Here is a 27,133-nt window from a genome sequence, read left to right as displayed (position 1 = left end):
TATCTTTCAAGAAAAAGTGTCTATTTCTTTTAGATTTTTCTATTTGTGAAGTACAGGTTTTTGAAGTATGATCTAATGATTCTTTGGATTTCCTCAGTGTCTTTTTAGTTCTGATTTTGTTAATTTGGATATTCTTTCTTTGCTTTTTAGTTTGGCTAAGGGTTTGTCTATTTGTTGTTTTTTCTCAAAGTACCATCTCTTCGTCTCATTGATTTTTTTGTTTTGTTTTCTTTGTTTCTATTTTATCAATTTCAGCCCTGAGTTTCATTATTTCTTGCCATTGACTCCTTGTAGGTGTGTTTGCTTCTTTTGTACTAGAGCCTTCAAGCATGTTGTTAAATCTCTAGTATAACATCTTAATAATTTCTTTATGAAGGTACTTAGTGCTATGAACTTTTTCTGTTAGCACTGCTTGCATTATGTTCTATAAGTTTGGATAAGTTGTGCATTCATTTCCGTTAAATCCTAGAAATTCTTTAACTTCTTTCTTAATTTCTTCCTTGACCCAGTGGTCATTGACTAGAGATTTGTTCAGGTTCCATGAGTATGTAGGCTTTCTGTTATTTTGGTTGGTATAGTATCAGACAGCATCCCTGCTCTAAAGTGTAATACCTACTGATCTATGAGATCTGGAAACTCAGTTTCCACTTCCCCAAGATGATGATGGCTTAGTTAATATAGGAATTAAGGAGAAAGGCATACAGGAAATGTTTATCATGTTATATATAGTGTTCTAGAAGGACTCAATGGAGGATTTAGAGTTTTGTGGATCACATTAGTCATGTCTTAACATGATTTGGGTAGTCCTACTCCCCAACCTGTCCAAATCTCTTATCTGAGGAAAAAACAATTGTTCCAAGCATGTGACTATAAATCATTTTATTTTGCCTTTGAATTATGAAAACATTAGCCTACATGTCTGATCCATTCATAAAATTGTAATTTAAGCAAAAGAAAGAATAGCACATTGAAACGTTAGATGTTGTCTTGTTTTCCTACTTTGTCAGTTACAAAGGAGAACTTACAGTTGAGTGAATGAACATTTAAGGCATAGAATAATTCCTCTATGGGTTTATTCTCATTTCCACATACCCCATTCCCACGACTTCCTTAGCTTTGGAATCAACTCTTTAAATACATGGAGATATTGTTTTAGTGACACGTTGTGCAGATGCCCAAACTGTAAACTCTAAGATCTACAGTTTTTCTTACTGGTTCTTAAAAAATGCTGCCCCAAGATAGTTAGAATACAAATGTGCAAAGTCAAAAGATCTAAAAATGTTTTTATATAAACTTTAAAACCTTTGGTCACTATCCTATTTTTCATAAGCACAATAAAGAAATTATAGAATCACACAAACAAAATTTATAATTAATGCTTTAAAAACATACAAATAAGAGTGACTACTTTTTAAAAAAATCATTCTTATGATTAAAAAAGTGACATTTAAGGTAAAGTGCTATTCCAAAACACTTTCATTTTAACATTGATTTTTTTTTTAAAAGATATACCCAAAGTAGTTTTAAGATTGCAAATAACAAAGTGAATGGATTCAAAACTAAAGTCCCAGGCTGAGTTAAGACAGACATTCAAATTTCTCTGTGAAAAGCTACAATGGACTAGTATCAATTTCTCAACCAAATCAAGCCAGTATCTCATTATGAAAGCAATATAGCAACATAAACATACCCAGTTCAAGCAAGGACTCAGCCGCCTCAGCCATTCCTCTACGCTTTGTTATTTCTCCCAGCCCCATGTCTGGCAAAAGCCTCTCTGAGGCCTCTTGGGGACAGTAGTTTACATGGTTTTTGAGATCAAAATGTTTCCTGTGACTTGCATTTTCAATTAAAAAATTCCCCCCTTTAATTATGTAATTTGTCCTTTGCAGATGGGACATGACTGGGGATTCTGGAATCTTCATTGTGTGGATTTGAAAACAGCTGGAGATATGGGGGGGGGGCTACTACTTTTTTTTTCTCCTTGTCCTCTCCTCTGATCTAAAAATTCAGCAAGGATTTCAAGTCCCAGGAAAGTCCAGCTTTTGAGAAGGGGCAGACACTGCCAATCCAATGAGTCTGATTTATAACTATGATCTAACAAGGGACACGGTGAGTTCCAAACGCCATCTTTAGAACATCTGAATAAGAAAAACCCCAAGACCTCTTGGATAATGATGAATCTAATGACTGCTTTGCAAAGAAGACTCCCACCAGATACTCAAGAATTCAATTACTGCTCAATGTGAATACTGTCAACATGTTTCTATTCCTAAAAGGAATGTGTCTGCAGTTCAAACTAGAACTTCTTTTTCTAAAGAAGAAAAAAGTTGGCGATTCCTGGGGTGATCACTTCAGAAAGGATGGAGGGGTTATTCCACTATTGAACGAGTTATGTTACATTTAGAGTCAGTATTGGGTAATGACAGGGGGCACAGTCTGAAGAAAAGAGCTTCCTGTTTCAACAAGACAGTTTCAAAGAAACTATTACCACCAGGGAACCTCTAAAGTCCATTGCAGCCAGTGTTTGATGATTGTTGGGTCTCTCAAAGGGATGCCTACCCATTGGAAGAGGCAGGGAAACTAAGAGAGCATCTGTTCTATGTTAATCATTACCTTTCAAAGAGTCTCAAGAACTTCTTTGCCACTCTAAAAATTGAGGCACTCTGCCCTCAAGCCACCTCTGCATCTCCACAGCCATCACACCCACTGCTTCCATTCAGAATGAGGGGGTGGGGCCGATTTTGTGATGACAATCCCATTCTCAATGGCCTCTGCCTTGGAGTTGACCTGAAATACAGCTGATCTATCTTGGAGCTGATCTGAAATACATAGGTCAACTATGTCCTGACCTTCCCCTGGAGCTAAGTTTGTAGTGAATACAAATCCCAAATGAGAAAAAAACTCCAGGCTACTCCAGATTTCTTTGTTGCTCATTATTTTCCCCACATAAATATATTAGCAAAACAGTATTAATAATTTACTTGGGAGGTGATACTCTGTCAAAATAAAATATTTCCAGACCGTGAACAAGATGGTGGCCTGGGGTCCACCAGCCTTGAAGATTCCCAGGGACGAGGTCACACAGGTCACGTGAGGTTGCAACCAGTCCTGGCTTTAGCCATAGATTCCTCATCTTTCTGATCTAACTCCCTTGCTACAGAGTAGGCCACTGATCCATTGGTCCACAGATGCAGCTTGGGATCTGAGTCTTTGGCCAGGAAAGGCACCTGTGTTCTCTTCATTCTCTTTACAATTCTAGCGAAGCCAAGCAGGATGGAACTAAATATCATGGCAAATCCACAGAGAAGGAAGGCTGCAGTGTAGCTGCCAGTGCTGTCTACCAGCCATCCTACAAGAAAGGCAAAACCACAGTGCTGAACTAAAAATTCAATTACCAGATTACCCACTCAAATGTAATCATTTGTCAGGAAAATCTCCATAGACTACAGCACATCATCGTTGATTTTAACAAAAAGCAGATGCCTAAAAATATCTTGCAGCTACTGAGCAATATATAAATTAATAATTACTATTAAGTGAAGGACTTAGGAGAGTCCTCTGCATTTGCTACTCACACAATAAATATTAGTGATTATTAACTCCATGAAATCTGGTTAAAAAAGAATCAAGATTGTATTTCATAGTCTGTAGCTTGAAACATCATTTGAATTGTTGAAGCTGGGATCATTGATATAGAGGTTAAGTGGACATACAAAATGCTAATAGGATTCCCAGAACCCACACACCACTGTACGTAACCTAATAGAATTCAGTGCACCATCCTATGCTATATCTGAAAATTCGGAGTCTGGGCCATTGCTTCTTGATCTTTTGGCTAAGATTACGTGCACAACATGGTGTTGTGTGTTGTTTTAAATGTATATGCCTGAGTCCATACATCTATAATTATGGATTTATTTTTATTTTTGTTGCTGTTGCAGTATATCAATCCCAATATCTATGCCAGCCACAAAATGTGAGGACCACCGTGTTTTGTGATAGGAAAATATGGGTCAAAAAATTCAGAGAACCAATGGGGTGAAGCTTTACACTGACAGGCAGTCGGTTTGTAGTTGACAAGGAGCATCTATAATTCTTTTCTTAAAACATCATTTGTAAGCCAAGAAAATCCACCAGGAAAGTATATAACTTCCATTTTTCACCCACTTTAAATCCAAAAACCAGAGTGAAACAGAAAAATTAATTCTCATTCTACAGTTTTCCCTGATCCATACTCCCCACACATTTTTTCTTTCTTGTGTGTGTGTGTGTGTGTGTGTGTGTGTGTGTGTGTGTGTGGCTTTTTTGTTTTTGGTTTGGTTTGGTTTTTCTCTTTTCTTTTTTTTTTTTTTTTTTTTTTTTCTTTTCTGAGACAGGATTTCTCTGCATAGCCCTGGCTGTCCTGGAACTCACTTTGTACACCAGGCTGTTCTCAAACTCAGAAATCTACCTGCCTCTGCCTACCAAGTGCTGGGATTAAAGGCATGCACCACCACTGCCTGGCTTACATTTTTGTTATGGTCTGATTTACATGTGGATTTCTGTAGGGACAAAGTAGTTACTTTGCATTAAAAAATCTTAATTTCCTCTGTCATAAACCTCTAGATCATACTCTCTAAAATGTACCAGAGTTATTATCTGTTTGCATGAAAATTTGACCATTACCAACATTTGGTACCTAAAAATGATGCTCAAAGAATGCAGAGAGAGCCCTGCCCTCTACTTGGCTCTCTGCATCTTCACACTTTCGTATCTCTTTTTAGCCTCACTACCCACTGCTCTGTTTTGGAAGCAGACTTCCTTCTGACTGTGCCTTACTTACAACTGGAGCAAATGTTCTATTCTTTTACTTCTATCTTTAGAATAAGCTGGAACCAAGACCCTAACTTGGGACTTTCTCTTTAGGCAAGCTACCATCCTTACTGGGTTGGGAAAAGATTATAAAGGCAGAATGTGGGTAGAACCGTCGTTCATTGGTGCCTTTCGCATCCCTACAACCTTTCACTCTTTCCCGATTCACTTGGAAGCTTTTTCTCATTCTTGGCATATGAGCTGTATACAGAAGTGTGGGTTCACTTCCTCTACATCAATATGGTGACAGTGGCTAGTGGACGTTGGAAGCTTACCTGCAATGGGTGGGCTCACCAAGTATGGCACTGCATGAAGGAAGTAGACCACGCCAAGTGCAGACGACAAAGAGGTGGTCCCTACTATCTCTGCAGTCACTACTGGGATCAAGGTAACGTAAGCTCCATCAAAGTAGCCAAAGGTACAAGAGAAAGGCACAAGAAGGGGGAAGCTTTGAAGCATTGGGAGACACAGATAGCACAGCCCATCTAGTGCCACAGCAAAGAGGTAGCAACCATATCGGTAATTCTTCAGACACCTATGGATGCGAAGAGACAAAGTGAGTACTGGACACACAGATTCCATAAAAGAGATTTTTAACAGAGCCATGCAACTGTACACACTACAGCTGTTTACACATGTGCCTTCCTATTTGTGTTATCTTACACACACGTGAGCACATGTGTGTGTGAGTATGTGAGCAGATGCATTGGCTCCCATTGAAGCCATATTGGATTCCCTGGAACTAGAGTTACAGGAAGTTGTGAGCGGTTCGGTGTGGGTGCTACGAACTGAAAGCCATTCCTCTGCAAAAGTAGCACGTAGTAGTTCTTTACTGCTAGGACATCTTGCCAACTCATGTTATCCTCTGATAACACTCCTGGCATAAATGTATGTCTCTAGGAAGCAGAATATGGTGTTGCTCTAATATATACAAGATTGCAATGTCACTACCGGTGTAATTCTAATCTAAAATTCTTTCATCGTAAAAAATGAGATTATCCACCTCAATATGTGTAAACCTGGTCATGAAATAATATATAGCATGTCAAGAGGCTACAGTTTTCTAGGCAGTTACCATACTGAGTGCTTTGAGATAAGGTTGTCACTGGTATTGAGCACATCGCGCATGCTCACTGGTGCCGAGCACATCACGCATGCTCAACAACCCAAGCACTCATACATTGCTAAGACTGGATATGAAAAGAAGTGTAGGCGTGATGAAGGTCTGATCTAGGATTAAGTCCTACATCCAGACCCCAGTGGTCTTCCACTTCATTCCCTCTCTGTAACTCTACCTCTACCTATAATACCAATTATTTGAAAGACGGTAGAATGCCGGCTGTGTCAGTTTGTGAATGCTTCCTCTCATCACCCTCCAGCTTCTACAGTCTCCTGCTTGACAGATGGAGGCACTGAGAATCTCAGCAGAAGGTGATTTTAATAAGGGGCAGAACTGGCAGAATTTAGGTCTTGTGCCTAGCCACGCCTCCTTCGACTTATGAGTTGCCTCTCCCTGAGTCACCAGTGTGCAGCACGGACTTGGCCCCACCCTTCCTCCTTCCTTTGTCTTTAACTTAAAATGAGAGGAAGTGCTGGGGCATGGCTCAGTGAGCTTGTCCGGGTCAGGATTTGCTGCTTTTATCACCAGCCAAGCAGAAAAGAAAACAAGTGGAATCTGTCCTAAATATTATATTAATAATGCTAGAGACTCACAGTCGGATGCTGATTAACAACTAAAGTGTAACTTGTGAGAAGCCATTAGATGATAGCTCTCTAAGCTCATGACTCAAATATATTCCTCACCTAAGGCACCATTAAAAGTCTTCAGTCCAAACAGGTAATTAATTATTTGCTGTAGAGTTCCTATAAATTCAGTCTCTAAGCTTACAATATCATGAAAGTATTTATATATCATATATATTATAATTATTATAAACTATTACTAAATATATTATTGAATATTGTATTATATTATTTTTATTATTAAATATACTATTATTGTTTTATTATTAAATATAAAATTATAATACATAATATATATTATATACAATATCATGAAAGCCACACTGAAATCTAAGTGTGTGGCCAATGTCACTGTGTGTCATTGCACCTGACCCTCCTACCAGGAATGGGGTGAGGTCCTCTTTCTACTACTAGTTAATCCCTGGAACAATTTACAACGTGTTAAGACCACAGCAGCCAGCCAGCAGCTGTCTCAGTAGAGGACTAACTTGCCTTAGGCTGGAATCAAATTTGTCATAGTACTTTTAGGTGTCCTCCCTCTGTGCAGTTCAGAGGGACATACAACCTAGACTATCTAAAACAAGAGAGGACAAATTAGGGTCACATCTAGCTTGTTATCTGTGTGACTTATCTTAGTTGGTTTGTTTCATTTTAAATGGTTGTAAACAGTAAAAGAAAAACGCCTAACATTTGGTGAAATATAGAAATAGACACTTCAGTGTGCATTGGTACTCATCAGAACACGGCTGCTCTGGTGCTGATGGCAATCCTAGAGAGTTATACAAGTAATATATCTTCTACAAAGCCAATGTTTGCTCTAAATTTCCCCATACGTTAAAAGTTTGTCAACATCTGATCTATAAGAATCAACAGGAAAAGACACCTTTAGACAACAAAATTACCCTCCAAAGGTAGGTGTGTAACAAGGTGTGAGGTCATGGAAAACTTGGCACTTAAAGTCCCCTAGGAGAAACCGGTTACATTTTTCACGGATTTTACCTTCTGTCAGTTAGCCAGCCAAATGTGATGTTGCCAACGATATCAATCACCCCGAGGATGGACATGAGGAAGGCAGCTTGATGGTGGCTCACTCCGACACTCAAAGCATAAGGCACCAGGTACACAAAGAGAGGGCTGCAGCCGTAGGCCATGAACAAGACAGAGACAGCCAGGACGACGAAGTCTGACATCAGTAAAAACCCGTATTCCTGCTGCAAAGAGCAGCAAAGGCGGGTCTCTGTCCATTCTTTGGTCAAAGGTGAATAGGGAGATGCCCGCTTACAGTCTTCTTTCTGAGATTCACGGTCGTGATTCTTCTCCGGGACTGACCGGTCCTCTTTAACAATAATTGGACGCATCAGAGCGCCGCAGACGCAGAGATTCAGAACGAACCCACCAAGAATGAGCAGTGCTCCTCGCCAGGAAAACTGTTCAATGAGGAGCTGAACCACAGGAGCCAGTATGAAGGTGCCGATGCCACTGCCCGACATGGCAATCCCATATGCGAGGGCTTTCCGTCTGCTGAAATACTTGCCCACCATGGCAATTGCCGGAGAGTAACAGAGTGCAAACCCAAGACCTGGGAAACAGAGAACGCCATGAAAGCTGTTTGTGGACCCAGCTGAAAAATTAATCTTCCTGTCATTCCTCCGTAATTTGCAAACTACAGAGAGGGCTTCTGTGACTTTTTTTCCTTAGGAAGAATACCCTAAGCTGGGCGGTGGTGGCGCACGCCTTTAATCCCAGCACATGAGAGGCAGAGGCAGGTGGATTTCTGAGTTCGAGGCCAGCCTGGTCTACAAAGTGAGTTCAGGACAGCCAGGGCTACACAGAGAAACCCTGTCTCGAAAAACCAAAAAAAAAAAAAAAAAAAAAAAAAAAAAAAAAAAAAGGTTAAAAGAATACCCTAAAAGAAATTATTTCTCAAAGACATGAAGAACTTGAAAAAAATCATCACTCAAGCATTTCCTAGGAAAATCAGGGAAAGACTGAACAAAGAAACTGACCATCCACCACGCCTTTCCACACATCCTCTCCCCCTCTCTCCCTTACCTATTTTTTTGTAGGTTAAACTAGCTGAGTACTTATCTCACTTCTTCCCTACCTGGGAAGACACAGTTTTGCTGGTCTACGCTTCTTGGAATTTGTACAGAAGCATCATGGACTAGGGAATATTACAGAAGAACATGGAATCTGGAAATATTCCTCAAGACCTTCAAAAAAATACCAATAGTCCCCAAAGCTTTCAAAAGTGTTTTGGCTTCTACTACCTCAGTTTAACTTAGAAATCCCAAAGAGCTTCAAGCCTGTGTTTCATAACATGTAGGCTATTTACCTCAATGGCTCTAAAGACAGATATAAAATATGTGGCACCTCATTTGATAACTGATAATGCCAGAGGAGAGAAAGAAAAACCAGTCTCAACACGCGTCCCCATCTTCAGCACAGATGGCCAACTGATCTATGGGTTTCCAGATGCTGGGGCTTTCAGTGCTAAAACCAGACCAGTTCCTAGTAAAGTTGGCGGCCAGGCCCTGTGAGTTACTAGGGGTGTCTAACTTCCTTAGCAGACAGACGTAGATGCACAGCCTTACTCTGAGGTTACACACATCGCTGGCCTAATTCATCCTACACTCAGAGCACATACCCAGGCAAGAGCAGGAGCCACCTCCCACCCCCGTGTCCGTGATGAACATAAGGCCCCTTGAGTGCCACCAGTCAACCTCATCCCAACCCTATGAAGTCCCCTTAAGTTCATGGAATGGACATATTCTTCTCCTTCCATTACATCTATCATTATTTTCTAAAGCGGGGTTTCTGTAACACTGAGAAATAATGTGAAATATAAGAATACCAGCGGCATGGGCTGGGGAGATGGCTCAGCCATTAAAGGCTAAGGCTCACAACTAAAAATATAAGAATACCCAAGGCAAGGCGCTATATTTCCTAAATTGAAGTTCCCATTTATTGGATAATAACACTCATAACAAAGACCGGAAAATTCAGGCCACTTTTTTTCTTACTTTTTTTTTATTCGATATATTTTTTATTTACATTTCAAATGATTTCCCCTTTTCTGGACCCCCACTCCCCGAAAGTCCCATAAGCCCCCTTCCCTCCCCCTGTTCTTCCATCCACCCCTTCCCACTTCCCTGTTCTGGTTTTGCCCTATACTGCTACACTGAGTCTTTCCAGAACAAGGGGCCACTCCTCCATTCTTCTTGTACCTCATTTGATGTGTGGATTATGTTTTGGGTATTCCAGTTTTCCAGGCTAATATCCACTTATTAGTGAGTGCATACCATGATTGATCTTTTGAGACTGGGTTACCTCACTTAGTATGATGTTCTCCAGCTCCATCTATTTGCCTAAGAATTTCATAAATTGATTGTTTCTAATGGCTGAATAGTACTCCATTGTGTAAATATACCACATTTTTTGCATCCACTCTTCTGTTGATGGATACTTTTTAATGTCTTACTTAGCAAAAGAAAGCAGAGAATGAGCAGGACTATTGAAAATTTGTATTGTGCTGAGTAATTTATCATTTCTTCTGAGTACAGAGTCTCAGACATATGTAATGCCAGAGAGAAAAGTTATGTCTCAGGGCATGACAAAATCAATGTGGTAAGGCTCATTAGGGTAATGGAATTACATTTCTATGTCTCTGTAACGGCTAAGTAGGTAGCCATAAACTAAGTTAGCTGAATTATGAGTCAAAAAAAAGTATTTTATAGATCTATGTTGTGTTTATGTCTTGACAACACTTGAAGAAAGGTGGAGTCAGACTTGTGGAAGGACGTGCACTTACCTGTAAGAACTCCCAGACTGAGGTAGAGGTGCTTCAAGCTGGTGGCAAATGAGCCCAGGATGAAACCAGTAGCTGCCAGCAAGCCACCCAGCATGATCCCCGCTTGACAGGACAACTGGTTACTGACAACACTCCCAAGCGGAGCTTCAAAAACAACAAACAGATCAATAGAAAGAAAGGCTTTGGGGATACCAAAGCCTTGAAAAGACTGTGATGTTGCCCTGATGGAGACCCAAGGAAAAATGGCTCTTGTGTTAAAACAAATAAGGAGCGGAACAGTGACAGAGCTTCGTTGTCCTGACTTAGACACCTACATTCTGATCTCTACATTCCCTTACAGTCGTACATCCAGGGCTAGAGTGTGGGGGGTTTTGTTTGTTTTATTTTTATGTGCATGAGTGTTTGCCTCCTTCCATGCCTGTACATCATGTGTATGCCTGGTACCAGTAGGGATAAGGGAGCTCGTTGGATCCTAGAACTGGATTTACAGAGGACTGTGAGCTGCCATGGGGAACTGAACCCAAATGCTCTGAACTGCTCTTGAATACTTTCAACTGCAGAGCCATCATCTCTCCAGACCTAGGGTGTTTTTCACACAGGTATCAGTTATTTATGTAAATTGCATGTCTCTTGCTTAAGGATGTTAAACACAGTATTGCTTTTATAACATAACAGTAAGGATGACAGTTACTTAATGAGTGAATTTTTATCCTGAAGGAGAAAAATCAAGCTATTGCCAATACCCTGAGGGGGGGAAAATCAAAAGAGCTATGTCTCTGGATATCTGTTTATCATGATCAGTTTTGTAGTGATCAAGTTAACATTGGAGACTCACAGATTTGGTTACCCAGACAGCATCTCTGTTAAAGCCATGGCTGTTAGGATATTTAACTCCGGGAGAATTGGAATGTGTAAGTCTCTTGAGACTGTTGAATTCTCAAGGCTGCTGCTACTGTGGTTACCAGAAAGTGAAAACATTTGAGTCACCTAAATTAAACTTGGTGAGAAAGTTACAGCAACTGTAACAAGAAATGTTCGCTTCTCTGTCCATTCCATGGCAGAGCCTCTTCAGGGGGAGACCCAGCACAATGTGCAGTCTCTGGTTCAAGCTCTAAATTCTCATAGCCTATAAGCTGGTGGGCAGGTAAATGCAGGTAAATGAGGATCTCAGGGGTCACAGTCTTTCCCAGAGTATGAATTCACAGTGTTTGAGCATGCCCAGAGCCTACACCATTGTTGTTACCATCTTGTTACTGCTCTGTGGAGAGCCTCAAATAACTTCCAGAAGATAACAGAAAGGGAAAGGAGTCATGCCTATTCTCTGAGGCCTGCTGATACTAACACTGTGGCTACCACACGCCTGGAAATCCAGTGAAAGGGAATAAAGATGGGCTACACGCAGAACCTAAATGTGTGATTTCGTGAATCCTTGCATGGCTGGAAAATGAGAAGACCATCATCACATTGGAAGACATGGTCTGTTACATTCTGCCCAGAAATTTCTCTCCAGATCACCACATGCGCTAAGACACTCAGCATCCAGATGAATCCAATGAGTTGTGTCCTTCCCAATGTATTGATAAAATCCTCCATCTGGCATTAGTCAATGTCATCAATTCCAAAAGCAAGTCTTGTTAGGTGTAGCTGAAGATGATAATGATCTAGGTTTTCAATCTTCCTAACTTGTCCTTCCACTTACAACATGAATAATGAACTAGTGTCACCCGACCCTGTCAAAAGTCATTGCCATGTTCAGTTCCATAATTTCCATTACATGTCCATCCTGGTAAATAATACTCACCACAGAGCATTGTCATACAGTCTACAATGGAATGGATCCATGCTGTTTGGGAATAATCCTGAGCAAAGTACGTCTGGAACTCCACAAAAAATATGGAGATACATCTGAAAAACACAATGTGGGAATTTTATACAAAATAAGAATGAATATGGAATTGAATCAAAACCTAAAAGTTTTATTTCAATCGGCTATTAAAGTGTCAAAGGATGTCAGTTACTGAGCCATGATCAGTAGGAAACCAGAAGTTGGCCATTGGGGCCACTCTGAGGAACCAGAAAACAAGTGTTCTGTTCTCAGAGAGGCTGCTCAAACAATGGAGCTAGGAAGAACACTGATCTGAGAAGATGTCATGGGAAAAAAGGAAGCACGTAAAGAACACATTTTATTGTTAATTATTATAACTAATATTTTCTACATAGCTCTAACCTCTCCAAAGTTATATGCAACTTTAAACTTGAAAAATAAAGAATAATGTAAAAAAGAAGCCTTAAAAAGCTTACTTCTAGTATTTGTACAAAGACAGCAATCTGATGATGATGATGTAATGTACTGAAATGAATATACTATAGAAAACAATTTATGTCCAAACATTGTAACTGACCAGTTTATCATTAAAAGACTTGTCTTAGTTAATTTTCTATCACTGTAATAAGACACTGTGACCAAGGCAACTTATAGAAGAAATAGTTCTTTCTTATCAGTATATGTTCACAGAAAAAGACAAATGGTAATGTTAAGATGAAAATAATTGTTTACAGAGTATGTGAGGGAATGGTTTAGCACTGCAGTATTTGGGAGGAGCCTCATACAGAGGCATTTAATGTCCTCGCTTAGGGCCTGGCACCTTTAGAGAGGAATGGCAGCAGAGAAAGTATACCACTCTTAGAGGGATGACCTTGTTGGGCATCAGTGGGGAGGAGAGGCCCTTGGTCCTGGGGAAACATGATGCCCCAGTGTAGAGGAATGCCAGGGCAGAGAGGTGGGAGTGGGTGGGTGGGTGGGTGTATGAGCACCCTCAAAGAAGCAGGGTGGGGTTGGGATATGGGGTTTCCAGAGGAGAAATGAGAAAAGGAGATAAATTTGAAATGCAAATAAATAAAATATCCAACAACAACAACAACAAACAAAAGAATAATCTTTGTGTTGCTTGTCAATGAGAGGTTATATCTTTTTGGATATGTCCAAATTCCAAATCTTCCAGATGCACCAACCCATAGCCAACTGGAATTTAGTCTTTCACTCCTCTGTAGTTGCTTCCAGACAGGAAGATGGATGATGGAGAGATTGGGGAAGGAAGAGAGGTCAATCAGGGAAGCTGTGCTAAGAGAGCACACTTTAAATACTCTCACAAAGTTTGCCATTCCAACGCATGAACCTTGATTAATGACCAGCTGTCAGCAAATTAAAATTCTTAGTAATCTTATCTTTGCAATTAGATTTATAACTGAAGTTCGGGGAGCAACAGAGGCTTCATGCCAACAAAGGATACATGTGCCCTATGTTTGCCTGTTATTCTTTGCTGCCCCATTTACATGGAGTGTTGGAGACATCTCGTGATCTATACTCCAAGGAAGCTTAGTAGGACTCAACACTAGCATATGAATGCATTACACCTATGATAGTGAGTGCATGGAAGCCATAGGAAAGGCCCAAATGCCCAAGAGAGGCCACACTTTCTGCACCAAAATTTGTTCCAAAACAGAAAGAGGCAAAGGTACCCTAAAGTTCACAATCCCAATCACCTATGGTGAGAACGATGGCACAGAGGCAGAGGACAAGAAGGTTACTCCTAACTTCTGTTTCTTCAGAGGAAGCCGAAGATGGCTCCATGGGTCATGGGATTAATGAGCAAACATGAGGGCCTGAGTTCAGATCCCTGGAACTCATGGAAAAAGTAAGTGTGGCAGAGTTAAGTCTGCCTGTGACACCAGTGCTAGGGAGGTGAAGCCAGGCAGATCCTAGGGTCCTTTGAAAGTGTAACTAGAATACACACACACACATGTACACACCATGCACACACATGTGTGCATTTGCATATAATACATGTATATAAAGATATAGATGAATGAATGGATGTATATATAGATAGATAGTAGATGGATAGATAGATAGATAGATAGATAGATAGTAGATAGGAGAGGAGAAGAGAGGAGAAACAAGAGAGAATAAGAATAAGATGCAAGAGTTAGAAACACAGATGAAAATTTTGGTGTAACCATATCCAGGATTTCCACTGTTCTGATGAAGTGGAAGTCTCATGGGTGTACAAGCTATAAAATACAAGTTACACAGTGTCAGTGATTCTACATACAAGCAAACACTCTGATTTGTATTTAAAATTGGCATTGTATAGCATAGATTATCAGTAAGTTCATATTAGTAATTTCACACTCTTATTTTCTTTTACTTTCTTTCTTTCTTTCTTTCTTTCTTTCTTTCTTTCTTTCTTTCTTTCTTTCTTTCTTTCTTTCTTTCTTTGGTTTTTCGAGACAGGGTTTCTCTGTGTAGTTCTGGCTGTCCTGGAACTCACTCTGTAGACCAGGCTGGCCTCAAACTCAGAAATCTGCCTGCCTCTGCCTCCCAAGTGCTGGGATTAAAGGCATGCGCGCCACCACTACTCAGATCTTTTTTTTTTTTTTGATAAGATAACACTAAAAGCCAAAAGAACACCATAAAAACTTGAGATAGAATCATCAAGAAAGAAAAAATAAAATAATGTCCCATTATGGTTTGACAAAGCTTTTTCTCCCTGCTTTTTCTTTCTTTCTTTTTTTTAACAAAAAATGTCTTTTTATTTTGTGCCAGGCTCTTTAATTATTTTGCCAATCCTGAGCAAATAGTATAGGGAGCTGAATAATCAACCCTCAGGCAATGGCATGCGTGGATTCTTGCATTCTTGTTATAAAACAGAGATCAACACCTGGAGAAGGAAAGAACACAGGACTAGCAAAGAGAGAGGTCAAACTGAGATACGAGACAAGGAATCTGCATCCAGGTCCAAAGGAACAGCCCACCCTCTCCACCAATCATCAGACCTCCTGGCACCCCCAGGAGGACAGGCAGCTTCCTACAGGTGATGGAGCAGTGGGCTCTGACATCTACAGATGTGTGCTTCTGTATGTGTGCTATTCAGCTGAGGCCATGCTGAGAGCACATCTCTGTGTTCACACCACATCCCTGTGCTCCTCCACACTGCAGGCTAGCAGAATTGCTTCAGTCAAAAGGATGTGAAAAGTATTCCTCCACCCATTGATTTGAGAATCCAGGCCACACATTGTAATAAATCTGATGCAAAGTCTGCAATCATGTCAGAGACGGGAGTACTAAAGTCATACAGTAACCCTTAACAGCACAGACAATGAACATAAGCTACCCAGACAACTGTATGACTTTAGGTTAGAACTTCTTAAAAACATGAAGCCACTTTTAATTTGGAGCAGCAAGAAAAGCAAGAACCCTTCAATGCAAATGTAAGATCCCCATCTATCAATCTTCCTTCTTCCTCAAGATACTGATATCAAGAATAGTCACTGCCAAATATCTATAAAAGAAGCTATCAGCAGGGCAAACAAGCAACCCATAAAGTGGGAGAAAATCCTCACCAGCTCTACATTAGACATGGGGCTAATATCAAGACTTTATAAAGAACTGCAGAAATAAGTAAAAAGAAAATCTAATGTTAATCGGCAAATGGACCCAGGAGATGGAAAGTTTTCAAATGAAGAAGTACAAATGTCGAATAAGTAATTTTTAAAAATGGTCAATATCCCTAGTCATCAGGGTAGTGCAAATTAAAACTGCTTTGCAGTACCACCTCATCTTAGCTAACAATCTGACAAGTGTTGGCAGGGTGTGGAGAAAGAAGAACCCTTGTTCACTACTAGCTGGAGTGCAAACCAGTACAACCATTATGAGAATTAGTAGGGCATTTTCTCAAAAGATTTAAAATAGAGCTATCATCTAGCCCAGCTATAATATACCAGAGCATAAACCCTCCCACTGAACTCCATACCATGCCACAGGGATACTTCCACGACCATGTTTATAGCTGCTCTACACACAGTAGTGAGGAAATGGAGCAGATAAATGAACAGCGGAAATGTGGCACACATACCCAGTGGAATTGCCGCTATTAAGAAATACGAAATTTGCAGGAAGTGAATGGATCTGGAAAAGTATGATGTTAAGCAAGGTGACAAAAACTCAGAAAGACAAAAGCCTCCTGCTTCCTCACATGCAGCTCCTAGTCCATACATAGGTATTTATACACACATGTAAGTGTGTGTAGACCCTAAAAATTCAAAAGGAGACCATGAGAGGGAACAAGTAGGTACTGAGGAAGGATGAAAGGAAAGTAGAAGGACACAGGAACACAAAAAGAGGAAGAGACTGGGGCCATCACACAAGGGAAGTCAGGGATAGCAGAGAGGTGGGGGGATGGGTTGGAGTAAGAATCACTAAAACACATCATTCAGAAATACAATGATGATATCCAGTATCTTGTATGCTAATTTAAACTTCTTTTGTATCACTAACAATAACGTTCTTTTATTTTCTTTTTTTACGTGCGCCATGAGTTTACTTTTATTTATTTATTTTTTATATTTTTATTTTCTATATTCTTTGTTTACATTCCAAAAGCTTTCCCTTTTCCCAGTTCCCCCCCCCCTTCCCATATGTCCCATAAATCCTCTTCTCTCCATCCATTCTCCTATCTTTCCCCATCCCTTTTCTCTGTCCTGGTACTCCCCTACAATGCTGGATCAAGCCTTTCCAGGATTAGGGCCCTCTTCTTCCTTCTTCATGGGAATCATTTGATATGCTAATTATATCTTCAGTATTCAGAGTTTCAGGGCTAATTAATATCCACTTATCAATGATTGCATTCCATGTGTATTCTTTTGTGATTGTGTTACCTCGCTTAGGATGATATTTTCCAGTTCCATTCATTTGCCTAAAAAATTCATGAATTCATTGTTTTTAATTGCTGAATAGTACTCCATTATGTATATATACCATATTTTCTGTATCCATTCCTCCATTGAGGGCTATCTGGGTTCTTTCCAGCTTCTGGCTATTATAAATAAGGCTGCTATGAACATAGTGAAGCATGTGTCCTTATTGCATGCTGGGGAATCCTCTGGGTGTATGCCCGGGAGAGGTATAGCAGAGTCCTCCGGAAGTATCATGTCCAGTTTTCTTAGGAACCACCAGACTGATTTCCATAGTGGTTGTACCATCTTACAATCCCACCAGCAGTGAAGGAGTGTTCCTCTTTCTCCACATCCTCGCCAACACTTGCTGTCTCCTGAGTTTTTAACCTTAGCCATTCTGACTGGTGTGAGGTGAAATCTCAGGGTTGTTTTGATTTGCATTTCCCTAATGACTAATGATGTTGAACATTTCTTAAAGTGCTTCTCGACCATCCGAATTTCTTCAGATGAAAATTGTTTATATCTGTACCCCATTTTTAATAGGGTTATTTGGTTCCCTGGGGTCTAAATTCTTGAGTTCTTTGTATATATTGGATATTAGCCCTCTATTGAATGTAGGGTTGGTGAAGATCTTTTCCCAATTTTTTGGTTGCCATTTTTCCCTTTTGACAGTGTCCTTTGCATTACATCCCAGGGATGCAGGGATGGTTCAATATAAGGAAATCCATCAATGCAATCCACTACATAAACAAACTCAAAGAAAAAAACTGTATGATCATTTCATTAGATGCTGAAAAAGCATTTGACAAAATTCAGCATCCTTTCATGCTAAAAGTCTTGGAAAGAACAGGAATTCAAGGTCCATACCTAAACATAAGTAAAGCAATATACAGCAAACCGGTAGCCAATATCAAACTAAATGGAGAGAAACTTGAAGCAATCCCACTAAAATCAGGGACTAGACATGGCTGCCCTCTCTCTCCATATCTTTTAAATATAGTACTTGAAATTCTAGCTAGAGCAATTAGACAACATAAGGAGGTCAAAGGGATACAAATTGGAAAGGAAGAAGTAAAATTAACACTATTTGCAGATGACATGATAGTATACTTAAGTGACCCAAAAAACTCAACCAGAGAACTCCTACAGCTGATAAACAACTTCAGCAAAGTGGCAGGTTATAAAATCAACTCAAGCAAACCAGTTGCCTTCCTATACTCAAAGGATAAGCAGGCTGAGAAAGAAGTTAGGGAAATGACACCCTTCACAACAGCCACAAACAATATAAACTATCTTGGTGTGACTCTAACTAAACAAGTGAAAGATCTATACGACAAGAACTTCAGGACTCTGAAGAAGGAAACTGAAGAAGACCTCAGAAAATGGAAAAATCTGCCATGCTCGTGGATTGGCAGGATTAATATAGCTAAAATGGCCATCTTGCCAAAAGCAATAAACAGATTCAATGCAATCCCCAAAATCCCAACTCAGTTCTTCACAGAGTTAGACAAAGCAATTCTCAAATTTATCTGAAATAAAAAAAACCCAGGATAGCTAAAACTATTCTCAACAGTAAAAGAACTTCTGGGGGAATTAGTATCCCAGACCTCAAGCAATACTACAGAGCAATAGTGTTTAAAACTGCATGGTATTGGCACAGGGACAGGCAAGTGGACCAATGGAATAGAATTGAAGACCCAGAAATGAATCCACACACCTATGGCCACTTGATCTTTGACAAAGGAGCTGAAAACATCCAGTGGAAAAAAGATAGCCTTTTCAACAAATGGTGCTGGTTCAGCTGGAGGTAAGCATGCAGGAGAATGCGAATTAATCCATTCTTATCTCCTTTTACTAAGCTCAACTCCAAGTAGATCAAGGACCTCCACATAAAACCAGACACACTGAAACTAATAGAAAAGAAACTGGGGAAAACCCTTGAGGACATCGGTACAGGGGAAAAGTTCCTGAACAGAACACCAATAGCTTATGCTCTAAGATCAAGAATTGACAAATGGGATCTCATAAAATTACAAAGTTTCTGTAACTTTCTTTTCTAACCGGTCATTTTTCTACTGCTTCAGTATTTTCCTCTCAGACAAGACGAGTTTTAGAGCTGGATCACTTGGCCCTTTCTCTTCTTGCTGCCCCCCAGTTTAAAATGCTTGCACCTTTTAATGGCCAGCATTCTCTCAGATCTGCAGTTGGGCTCAGCACACTCAAGCCTGAGCACAATCTTCTTTGTGGTTTAGGCTGTCTTTTGGAAACTGGGCTTTGTTTGCCCATCATAACCACTCTGCTTGTGATAATAGCACTGCTACGTTTGGGGACACAGAGAGTCCTTGCCCTACTTATACTGGGTAACTTTGTGAAGCTGATGCTTGTCACATTTTTTACAGAAGGTTTTAGGTACGTTGATCATCTTTGCAGTAGAAGTGTCTGCAATGAAAACGAGAGACCTGGCATCTGTGATAACCACCTCAATTACTGAACAGGAAAGCACTAATTGAAACTTTAATTAAAATAATAGACACCAATATAAAAGCAATAACAAAAATCTTGTGAAGTTCCTTATCATATGAAAGACTTCTTTTTTGTTTGTTTGTTTGGTTGGTTGATTGGTTGGTTGGTTTTGGTTTTGGGTTTTTGTGAGACATAGTTTCTCTCAGAACTCAGAAATCAGCCTGCCTCTGTCTCCCAAGTGCTGGGATTAAAGGCATGCACCACCACAGCCTGGCATATGAAAGACTCCTTATCATTTTCTCCTAACTACTTAGTTTTCAGTCAAAGTGAGTTGTGAGTTAATGTATATTGCCTCATTATCAAAGTAGTTGAGTTATTGATCACCCAGGATTCTTGGTAAAATGCTATTGACTGTGAGGCAGGGTGAGCCCTGGCGAGATTTGTTCTGTTTGGCAGGATGCTTAGAAGCATCTCCAGCTTCTGCTCCAAATATCTCTAGACATGGCCAACAAGCCTTGGAACCTAAAATGAGCCCAACTGATGACAAGTGATCTAATCATCCAGTTCTCCAACCCCTCTTCAGATCCCCCCCTGGGTGGCCATCACCCTTATTGTTCATATTGACTGACGGCAGCACCTTTCCCCTGAACTGTAGCCCAACACTCCTAAGTGATGCTTCTCAACTCACACTTGGCTGCTTCAGTGCATTCTGCAAACAGTGCCTTCCTGGAACAGCTCCTGGCATCCCAAACATGTTAGCCTGACTCATGAGGCTTTGTTATCCGTGCTCCTTTTTGTCCACTGTTGGATATTTCTCTTCAGCCATACTAAACCTCTTTCTACCTCTTTCAACACGGTTCCCGTGTTTTATGCATGCCTGAACATTATGTGTTTTCTGTGATTCTCCTCCAAGTTCCCTCTTTTTGTCTCAGGCAGTCAGCCATTCTACACCTCCAGGAAATCCTTGTCTGCTCCCGTATTACTTAAGACAGAAATCAATGCTTCTCAAATTTGTCCTCCACATGTTGCATGTTCATCTGTGGTATGCTAACTCCTTTCCACTTGTTGGTGTTGTGCACTAGATGTTGCGCTGTGACAACAGAAGATATATATATGTCTTAATTCACACTAAATCCCAAACATCTAGTATAAAATCTGTCATGAATTGGGTGCTTATAAATGGTGTTCAATGGAAATAGACAATGAAGGAAAGGAGGGAGGAAGGATGAAAGAAGGAGGAAGGAGGAAGGAAGGAAAGGGGAAGGAAGGAGGAAAGAATGGGAGCCCTTTGATAGAGAATCTTATTGGAATGCAAGGGAGTGAAAGGCTCCACAGGAGAGAGAAGAGGAAGAAGGGCACATGCAGAGGCAGGGATGTGAAGCATCCAAACAGGCTCTGAAGAGACAGAAAGAATCAGCACCATCAGTGCAAAGGGTAGAGATGTGACAGCAAAGAGTAGTTGAGAAAATGGTAAGATAGTTTGAAATTATAAACCAGTCTCTTCACTAAATCGTTCTGGGGAATGTAATATTAGTGTGCTGTCTCTTGTGGTTCTTGAAAACCTTGCTTTGCCTTTCCTTAATTAATTAAATTATTTATTTATTTTACATCCTGATTGCAGCTTCCCCTCCCTCTTCTATTCTCAGTCCCTCTTTCTTATCTCCCATACACCCCCCATCCATCCTCACCTTCTCCTCAGAAAAGAGGAAGCCTCCGATGGGTATAAGCCAGCCTTGCCATAACAAATTGTAGTAAAATTAGGCACATCTTCTTTTATTGAGGCTACACAAGGTAGCCCAGTTAGAAAAAAGAGACCCAAAGGCAGGCAATGTAGTCAGACAGCCCCTGCTCCCACTTTAGGAGTCCCATATGAAGACCTAGCTGCAGAACTGTCAAGTATGTGCAGAGGGCCTGGTCAGTCCCATGCATGCTCTCTGGTTGGCAGTTCAGTCCCTGTGAACCCCTCTGGGCACAGGTTAGTTGATCATTTCTGAACTGAGTTGAATAGTCATATCAATAAAACTTCTTGTCTGAAAATCAAAGGCATGAGCTTCATGTCTGGACAGGTGGGAACCTCAGCCAGAGGCAAAATGTTCCCTGGCCACATCGACCTTTCCAAGCATTTCAACAGTCATGGAGTTCAGAAAGGCGGTCGTGTCACTGACCGGGAAGAGGACCAAGTGACAGATGAAAACTAATAAAATGAAAAGAAATAATATGGTTATTTTTTTCACCTCTTTAGAAAACGGGAGCGATGACCATAGAGATTTCCAGATGATAAAGGTTTGTGTTGTAATGATTTAAAAACCCAGGGATATCTGAAAATAAATTGAATTGTAATAAGAGAACACATGGACCTGGATGTTTGCAATAACAAGAGTCGGGAAAGCAAAGCTCTCACTGCAGATTCACACACACGTAGAAACAGCTACTGGGGAAGCTTCCTGGTCACTCAGGGTTTCAGTTTCTTCATCAAGCATTTTTGTAAGCATGACTCACAAAAGTCTGAATCTCAAGATGTCTCCTCAGCCTTGGGGGTCTGATAGGATTAGTTCACAAAAATGTAGAAACAGAACACATCCAGCATCATCACTTATAACCAAAACCGCTTTCTTAAAGATGGTCTGACTTAGCAGATCAGTGAGCTTCCTGTCTCAACCTTTCCACTGCTCTGACACTGTCCTAGCTATGCTAGGTCAGATCAAGAGATGACTCATAGGGACATAGACCACTAGCTAAAATCACTGTCATATCCCTTGACTAATCCTATAATGTGGGAGAAATGACTTCGCAGAAACTATCTGAAGGCGTGCCAACAAGCACAAAGTAAGTGCTCAGTAAAGTTAACACTTTATTTTTTTACCCCAAACTGTTCTCAAAAGAGTTCGAAAAATCTACAAAACTCCAAAGAACTCCAGAAATTTATTTCAACTCAGTTGATTTGAACTCAGGAAATCTAGGCAACACCAAGTCTCAAACCTAGGATATTGTTTTTTTTTTTGAATATTTAAATAAAATTTTTGTTTCTAAAGAAACCACTCATCAATATAAGAATTCATGTGATTACACTTTAAACATTATCCTTAAGTTAATAATGTATTTTGATAAAGATATCTTAAAGAAAAAAGAAATAATCAATGCATAGTAATAAATAGAAGACATAAGTAAATAATAATGACCACTTTCATTGCCTGTTGAACTTTATTTTTTCAAAGTACAAGGCTAGAAATGAGATAGACTGTTTAAATGGCTTGAGTTATAATTATAGCATTGTCTATAAAAGTAGAAACCAGAAGACCATATAAAATCACATCAATAAAAAAGTATCAAATAATTGTAGACACAAGCATGTAAAAGAATTCTAAGCAACTATCTTCCAATGAGGTAGAACCTTGTTGGTTGATACAGAATAGTCTTAAGAGAAATTATTAAGGTGGGGAGCAGAACAATGTATCAAAAATGATCCTGCTTTTGTAAACAACAATAATGTACATTTAGGTTAGCTCAAGGTTGAAGAGGCTTTTTGTTTTCATTTTGAAACTGAACTTTAAAAAATATTGCTGAGGTTAATTGGAGGAAGTGAAATTGAATCAGGAAGTAAGGAAGAAAATATTTCAGATATTTTCAACATGTTTAAATTTTACCATCAGAATGCAAGACGTTTTTTGTTAAGGTATGGTTGTCTGGTAGATGCTGGTTATCTGTTCGTCACGTTGCCCTGGCTCACTTTGCTTGTTCTCTTGTCCAATTCTCTTGACTGCTTCCTGGTGTGTGCTTCTTGGCTACATCCTCACACTGTCTTGTCTGCCTTTATTCTGCTCAAGTATTCTTGTCTTGACCTCCTCTGTTGGCTTCAGTCTGGTTCTCTGCCATGGCTTCAAGCCATGATCTTCTTTTCCGGTTTCTGACCGAACATGTGGCAGTATAGGTGGTAAAGAAGGGCAGGCACTGGTGCAGGCTGAGACATCTTCCTCCTTCATTTCTTCCAGGTCAAATTATTTCCATCCTTTAAGACTTCACTCCAAGGACTTCTCTAGAATGCCAACCCTGAATCTCCAAGCCTGAATTTGTCTCACTGTTGCTTTTATTTTAATTCCATACTGACCAAAGTTAACATAGCCTTTTGATGACCTACATCATGAGCTTAAAAGACCATGCATAAAAGGGTGACTTGTCTTATTTGGCAGGGTGCTGAATCCCTTGACTATCACCAAAGGTCACCAAACTTAATAGAACTCCAGTCATTTCAGGTACTTTTATTTGTATCTCAGTCAATTGTGCCTGAGTCTACCATAAGGTGAGCCAATCAATCTATGGTTTTAAAAGCCTTTGGCCCAGAGAGGTGTCTTCAATGAATGTAAGATAATCATCAGTGGAAAGGATTTTAAATGAATTGAAATAGAAACTTAAAAGTACAGCCTACAGAAGATAAAAGGCTTTTAGCCTTTAGTGGGAGTTAATGGATTCAACATCCTACCAAATAAGACAAGCCATCTATTTACTGATGGTCTTCCAAACTCCTGATGTAGGTCATCACACACACACACACACACACACACACACACACCTACCAAACTCTTCTTGTAATTCCAGAAAGTTCATTGAATGCATACAAACAGTCACTCATGTGGACTTGTTGGTACAGGAATTAGTGTGCTCTCCCCTATGGCTGAATATCAATAGAACAGAGAAGGTAGAGGCCCTATGTAAAAACAAGTTTAGAGAAATGCATCCCCTTGACACCGTGACTTATTGTCATTGTCATGACAGCTCCTTGGACAGGAGTCGCCCGCCTTCAGACAATGCTTCCCATAACCAAAGCATTTAAAAAGCCTGTGCCTAACACTACAGCTTGTTTTGATGATACTGAAGATAAACCACAAGTGTAAATCAGGATCAAAGTGTAGTATATGCACAAGAATTGAATAAGAACTTATTTAGTTATACTCGAGAAAGCAATAGCGAATTCTCTCTCTCTCTCTCTCTCTCTCTCTCTCTCTCTCTCTCTCTCTCTCTCTCTGTGTGTGTGTGTGTGTGTGTGTGTGTGTGTGTGTGTAGGGGGTATACTTTATGAGTGTGTGCATTGTAGTAAAAAAAAACCAAGGTAAATTAAAAAAAATAAATGTCTGTTCATCTCTGTCCTGGTAGCCATAGATCACTTAGCCCCTCCACTGAGCAGGGATTAGCATGCCCATTTCACCTAAATCACAAAGTTCACAGAGTGCCTGTCAGAAGTTTCTTAGTATTGAAACCAGGAGAACTATGGACAACCTTGTAAGGATACAAGTTCTTCATGAAGACTGAACTACTCAGAACACTGCAGCATAATTCTTCCTCATGATCCAATGAGACTACTTCCAAGTATTCCTCTCATAGAACGAAAAGAAGTTTCTATTTATAAGAAGCCACATGCACACAAAAATGGTCTTTTAAATTCTATAATTTCTTCAAACTCAGAATATAGAAGGAAGAAAACTCAGAATCAACATTAAGTTATTTTGAAAAAAAGTTCATAATTTATCAGGATGCATAATCACAAACCTTAATGGTTGCAAATATAAAACACCCAGCACTGCATCTGTCGGCAGGCTTATGATACCTTCTTTATTTATGTTATCATCAAATAAATTGTCAGTGCAAATACTTCCTTGTACAGTATAGAACGCATTGCCTGAGAAGAGAAATCCAGTTCCACTGGAACAAAAGTGAGGGCAGAACAATTGCAAGCATTAACTCACATAGACATGAAGGGAACTGGTTGGACATTAAGTATATTGAGAACTATGGAGGAAAATCAAATGAACAAGTAAGGACAAAAGAATCACTGTTTTTACACGGTTGCTTTTCTTCAGTCTAAATTCCAGCTGCTGTCGCCGGAGCCAAAATATAAAGCAAAGCACAAGAATATGGATTCTAGTTTTGATGCTTCCCAAACTCAACAAACACAAGGACTTTTTTGAAGTTCCACTATTACCTCCTGAGAGACAATAGATTTTAAAGCTGCACAAGTTTGACGTCAATTGTGCTGTTTGCGCAGGCCTATTATAAACTTCCTAAGCATACTTCAGTCTTCAGAATATTTTTCTTATTCCCCTACTGCAAGCTTGAGGACATATTACACACTATAATCTCTTGCCATGGTGTCTTTTTATGGCTTATGAATCATGAATTTAACTGCTTCTATTATAAAATATTAATAATTAATACTTATACTAATTAATATAGTTCTAGGGATATATAAGATGATCTTTATAAGTCTATTTTTCACATAATGATATATTAATGAAAAATATTAATTAGTATAAGTAGAGCTACTCTTGAAGACCTATGTCTGGATTAGATTTTTTTCTAATACACTCCAAAATTCCTAAGTGTCTAACGTATATCCCTAATATATTAGGGAGGAGACCAATATCTAGGTCTCTGAAACATTGTCACATCATAACTTGCAAAGGAAAAGATACAGGAGCAGCCAAACACACACAGGGAAGGACATGAGCTCATCCTTAGCATATTGAGAAGAAAGACCCACTTACCTAGTGACTGCCCGGGTGCAGATGGTAACCAGAAAGCAGCCAGCCACAATCATCCAGCCCCAGCCTCCATCTGGAGGGGATGCCGAGACAGCTCTAGTTATCTTTGTCATGGTTTCAATCCTGGTTTTCTTCTCTTCCCAAGTTACTGCAGCAGTTAAGTTACAATATTGACTGTTCGCTACCCAGTAACTTCCTGTTGATATTCAAAGTTGGTACAGGATGCTACCTGGCACAGGGATTACTGCCCATCTAAAGCAAAAACAAAAATGCTTTTATTCTATTGTCATGTTATTCTGATAAGAGATTATTAGTCTCCTATCAATACGATTGTTTATAACTATGAATACTGGGTCATAGTAAAGACCATTAGTTATCTCGTTTTTGTTTTTAAAAACAAATGTAAAAACATTTATTCACAATCACTGAGAAGTTACCACTTACTCCTTCAGAAATTTCTTAATGAACAAAAAGCCAAGAAAACTGTAATAGTAGCTTATGCCAACCCCAAAACAAACATCAGGTATAATATAAACCTTAAAAACCATTAGCTCAGGCAATGTGTATGAGTATCTTTAAATTATTTCCACAACACACCTACAATTCAAATTTTAAGATAGATATAAATAATAGTATAACCTGATATATATTTATATGTCAACTTATTATATTTACTTCTATTAGATTAAAACAGGCAGAACTACAGATGTCATTGTATAGCTGCTTAAATATTGAAAGGGCCATATAATATTTTATGTACAGTAGGAACGTTGCTCTTTCTACCTGGGCCTTCCTGTGCCGTTGAGAGCATGCACCATCACTGCTGAAGAGAAGGAAAAGAAATAAGGGAGAGTGAATACAGTGTGTGTCTACCCAAGTGATTCTTGGTCCTCAGTCAAACCAAGGAAGGAAGGAAGGCAGGCAGCGTTTCCCAGACTTGGCCTTTTATATGGATCCAGACACAGGGCAAAGATCGCAGCCATAAATATTCTGCCAT

General features: G+C 39.7%; 1 protein-coding gene and 1 pseudogene across 1 annotated transcript; both read right to left on the bottom strand.

The window, feature by feature from the left end:
• Positions 1-1,517: 1,517 nt before the first annotated feature.
• Slc16a12 (solute carrier family 16 member 12) lies at positions 1,518-26,379 on the bottom strand. Its single transcript, XM_052186803.1, has 6 exons — positions 26,140-26,379; positions 12,207-12,310; positions 10,406-10,549; positions 7,594-8,173; positions 5,127-5,386; positions 1,518-3,349 (listed from the first exon to the last, which is right to left on the bottom strand). Exons 1-6 carry the CDS (start codon positions 26,247-26,249, stop codon positions 3,087-3,089), a joined length of 1,461 nt encoding a protein of 486 aa, XP_052042763.1. The 5' UTR covers positions 26,250-26,379; the 3' UTR covers positions 1,518-3,086.
• LOC127684443 (60S ribosomal protein L36a-like) lies at positions 19,251-19,562 on the bottom strand (annotated as a pseudogene).
• Positions 26,380-27,133: the final 754 nt, after the last annotated feature.

The sequence above is a fragment of the Apodemus sylvaticus genome, chromosome 1, assembly GCF_947179515.1.
Source record: "Apodemus sylvaticus chromosome 1, mApoSyl1.1, whole genome shotgun sequence".
Lineage (NCBI taxonomy): Eukaryota > Metazoa > Chordata > Mammalia > Rodentia > Muridae > Apodemus > Apodemus sylvaticus.
This window is presented reverse-complemented; position numbering and strand designations above follow the sequence as displayed.

Coding starts and splice junctions, on each gene's coding strand:
- Slc16a12 (XM_052186803.1), bottom strand. CDS start 26,249: ATGACAAAGATAACTAGAGCTGTCTCGGCATCCCCTCCAGATGGAGGC. Junction 12,311..26,139: donor TGCACCCGGGCAGTCACTAG/GTAAGTGGGTCT, acceptor TGTGTTTTTCAG/ATGTATCTCCATATTTTTTG. Junction 8,174..10,405: donor CAGTCTGGGAGTTCTTACAG/GTAAGTGCACGT, acceptor TCTGTTTCCCAG/GTCTTGGGTTTGCACTCTGT.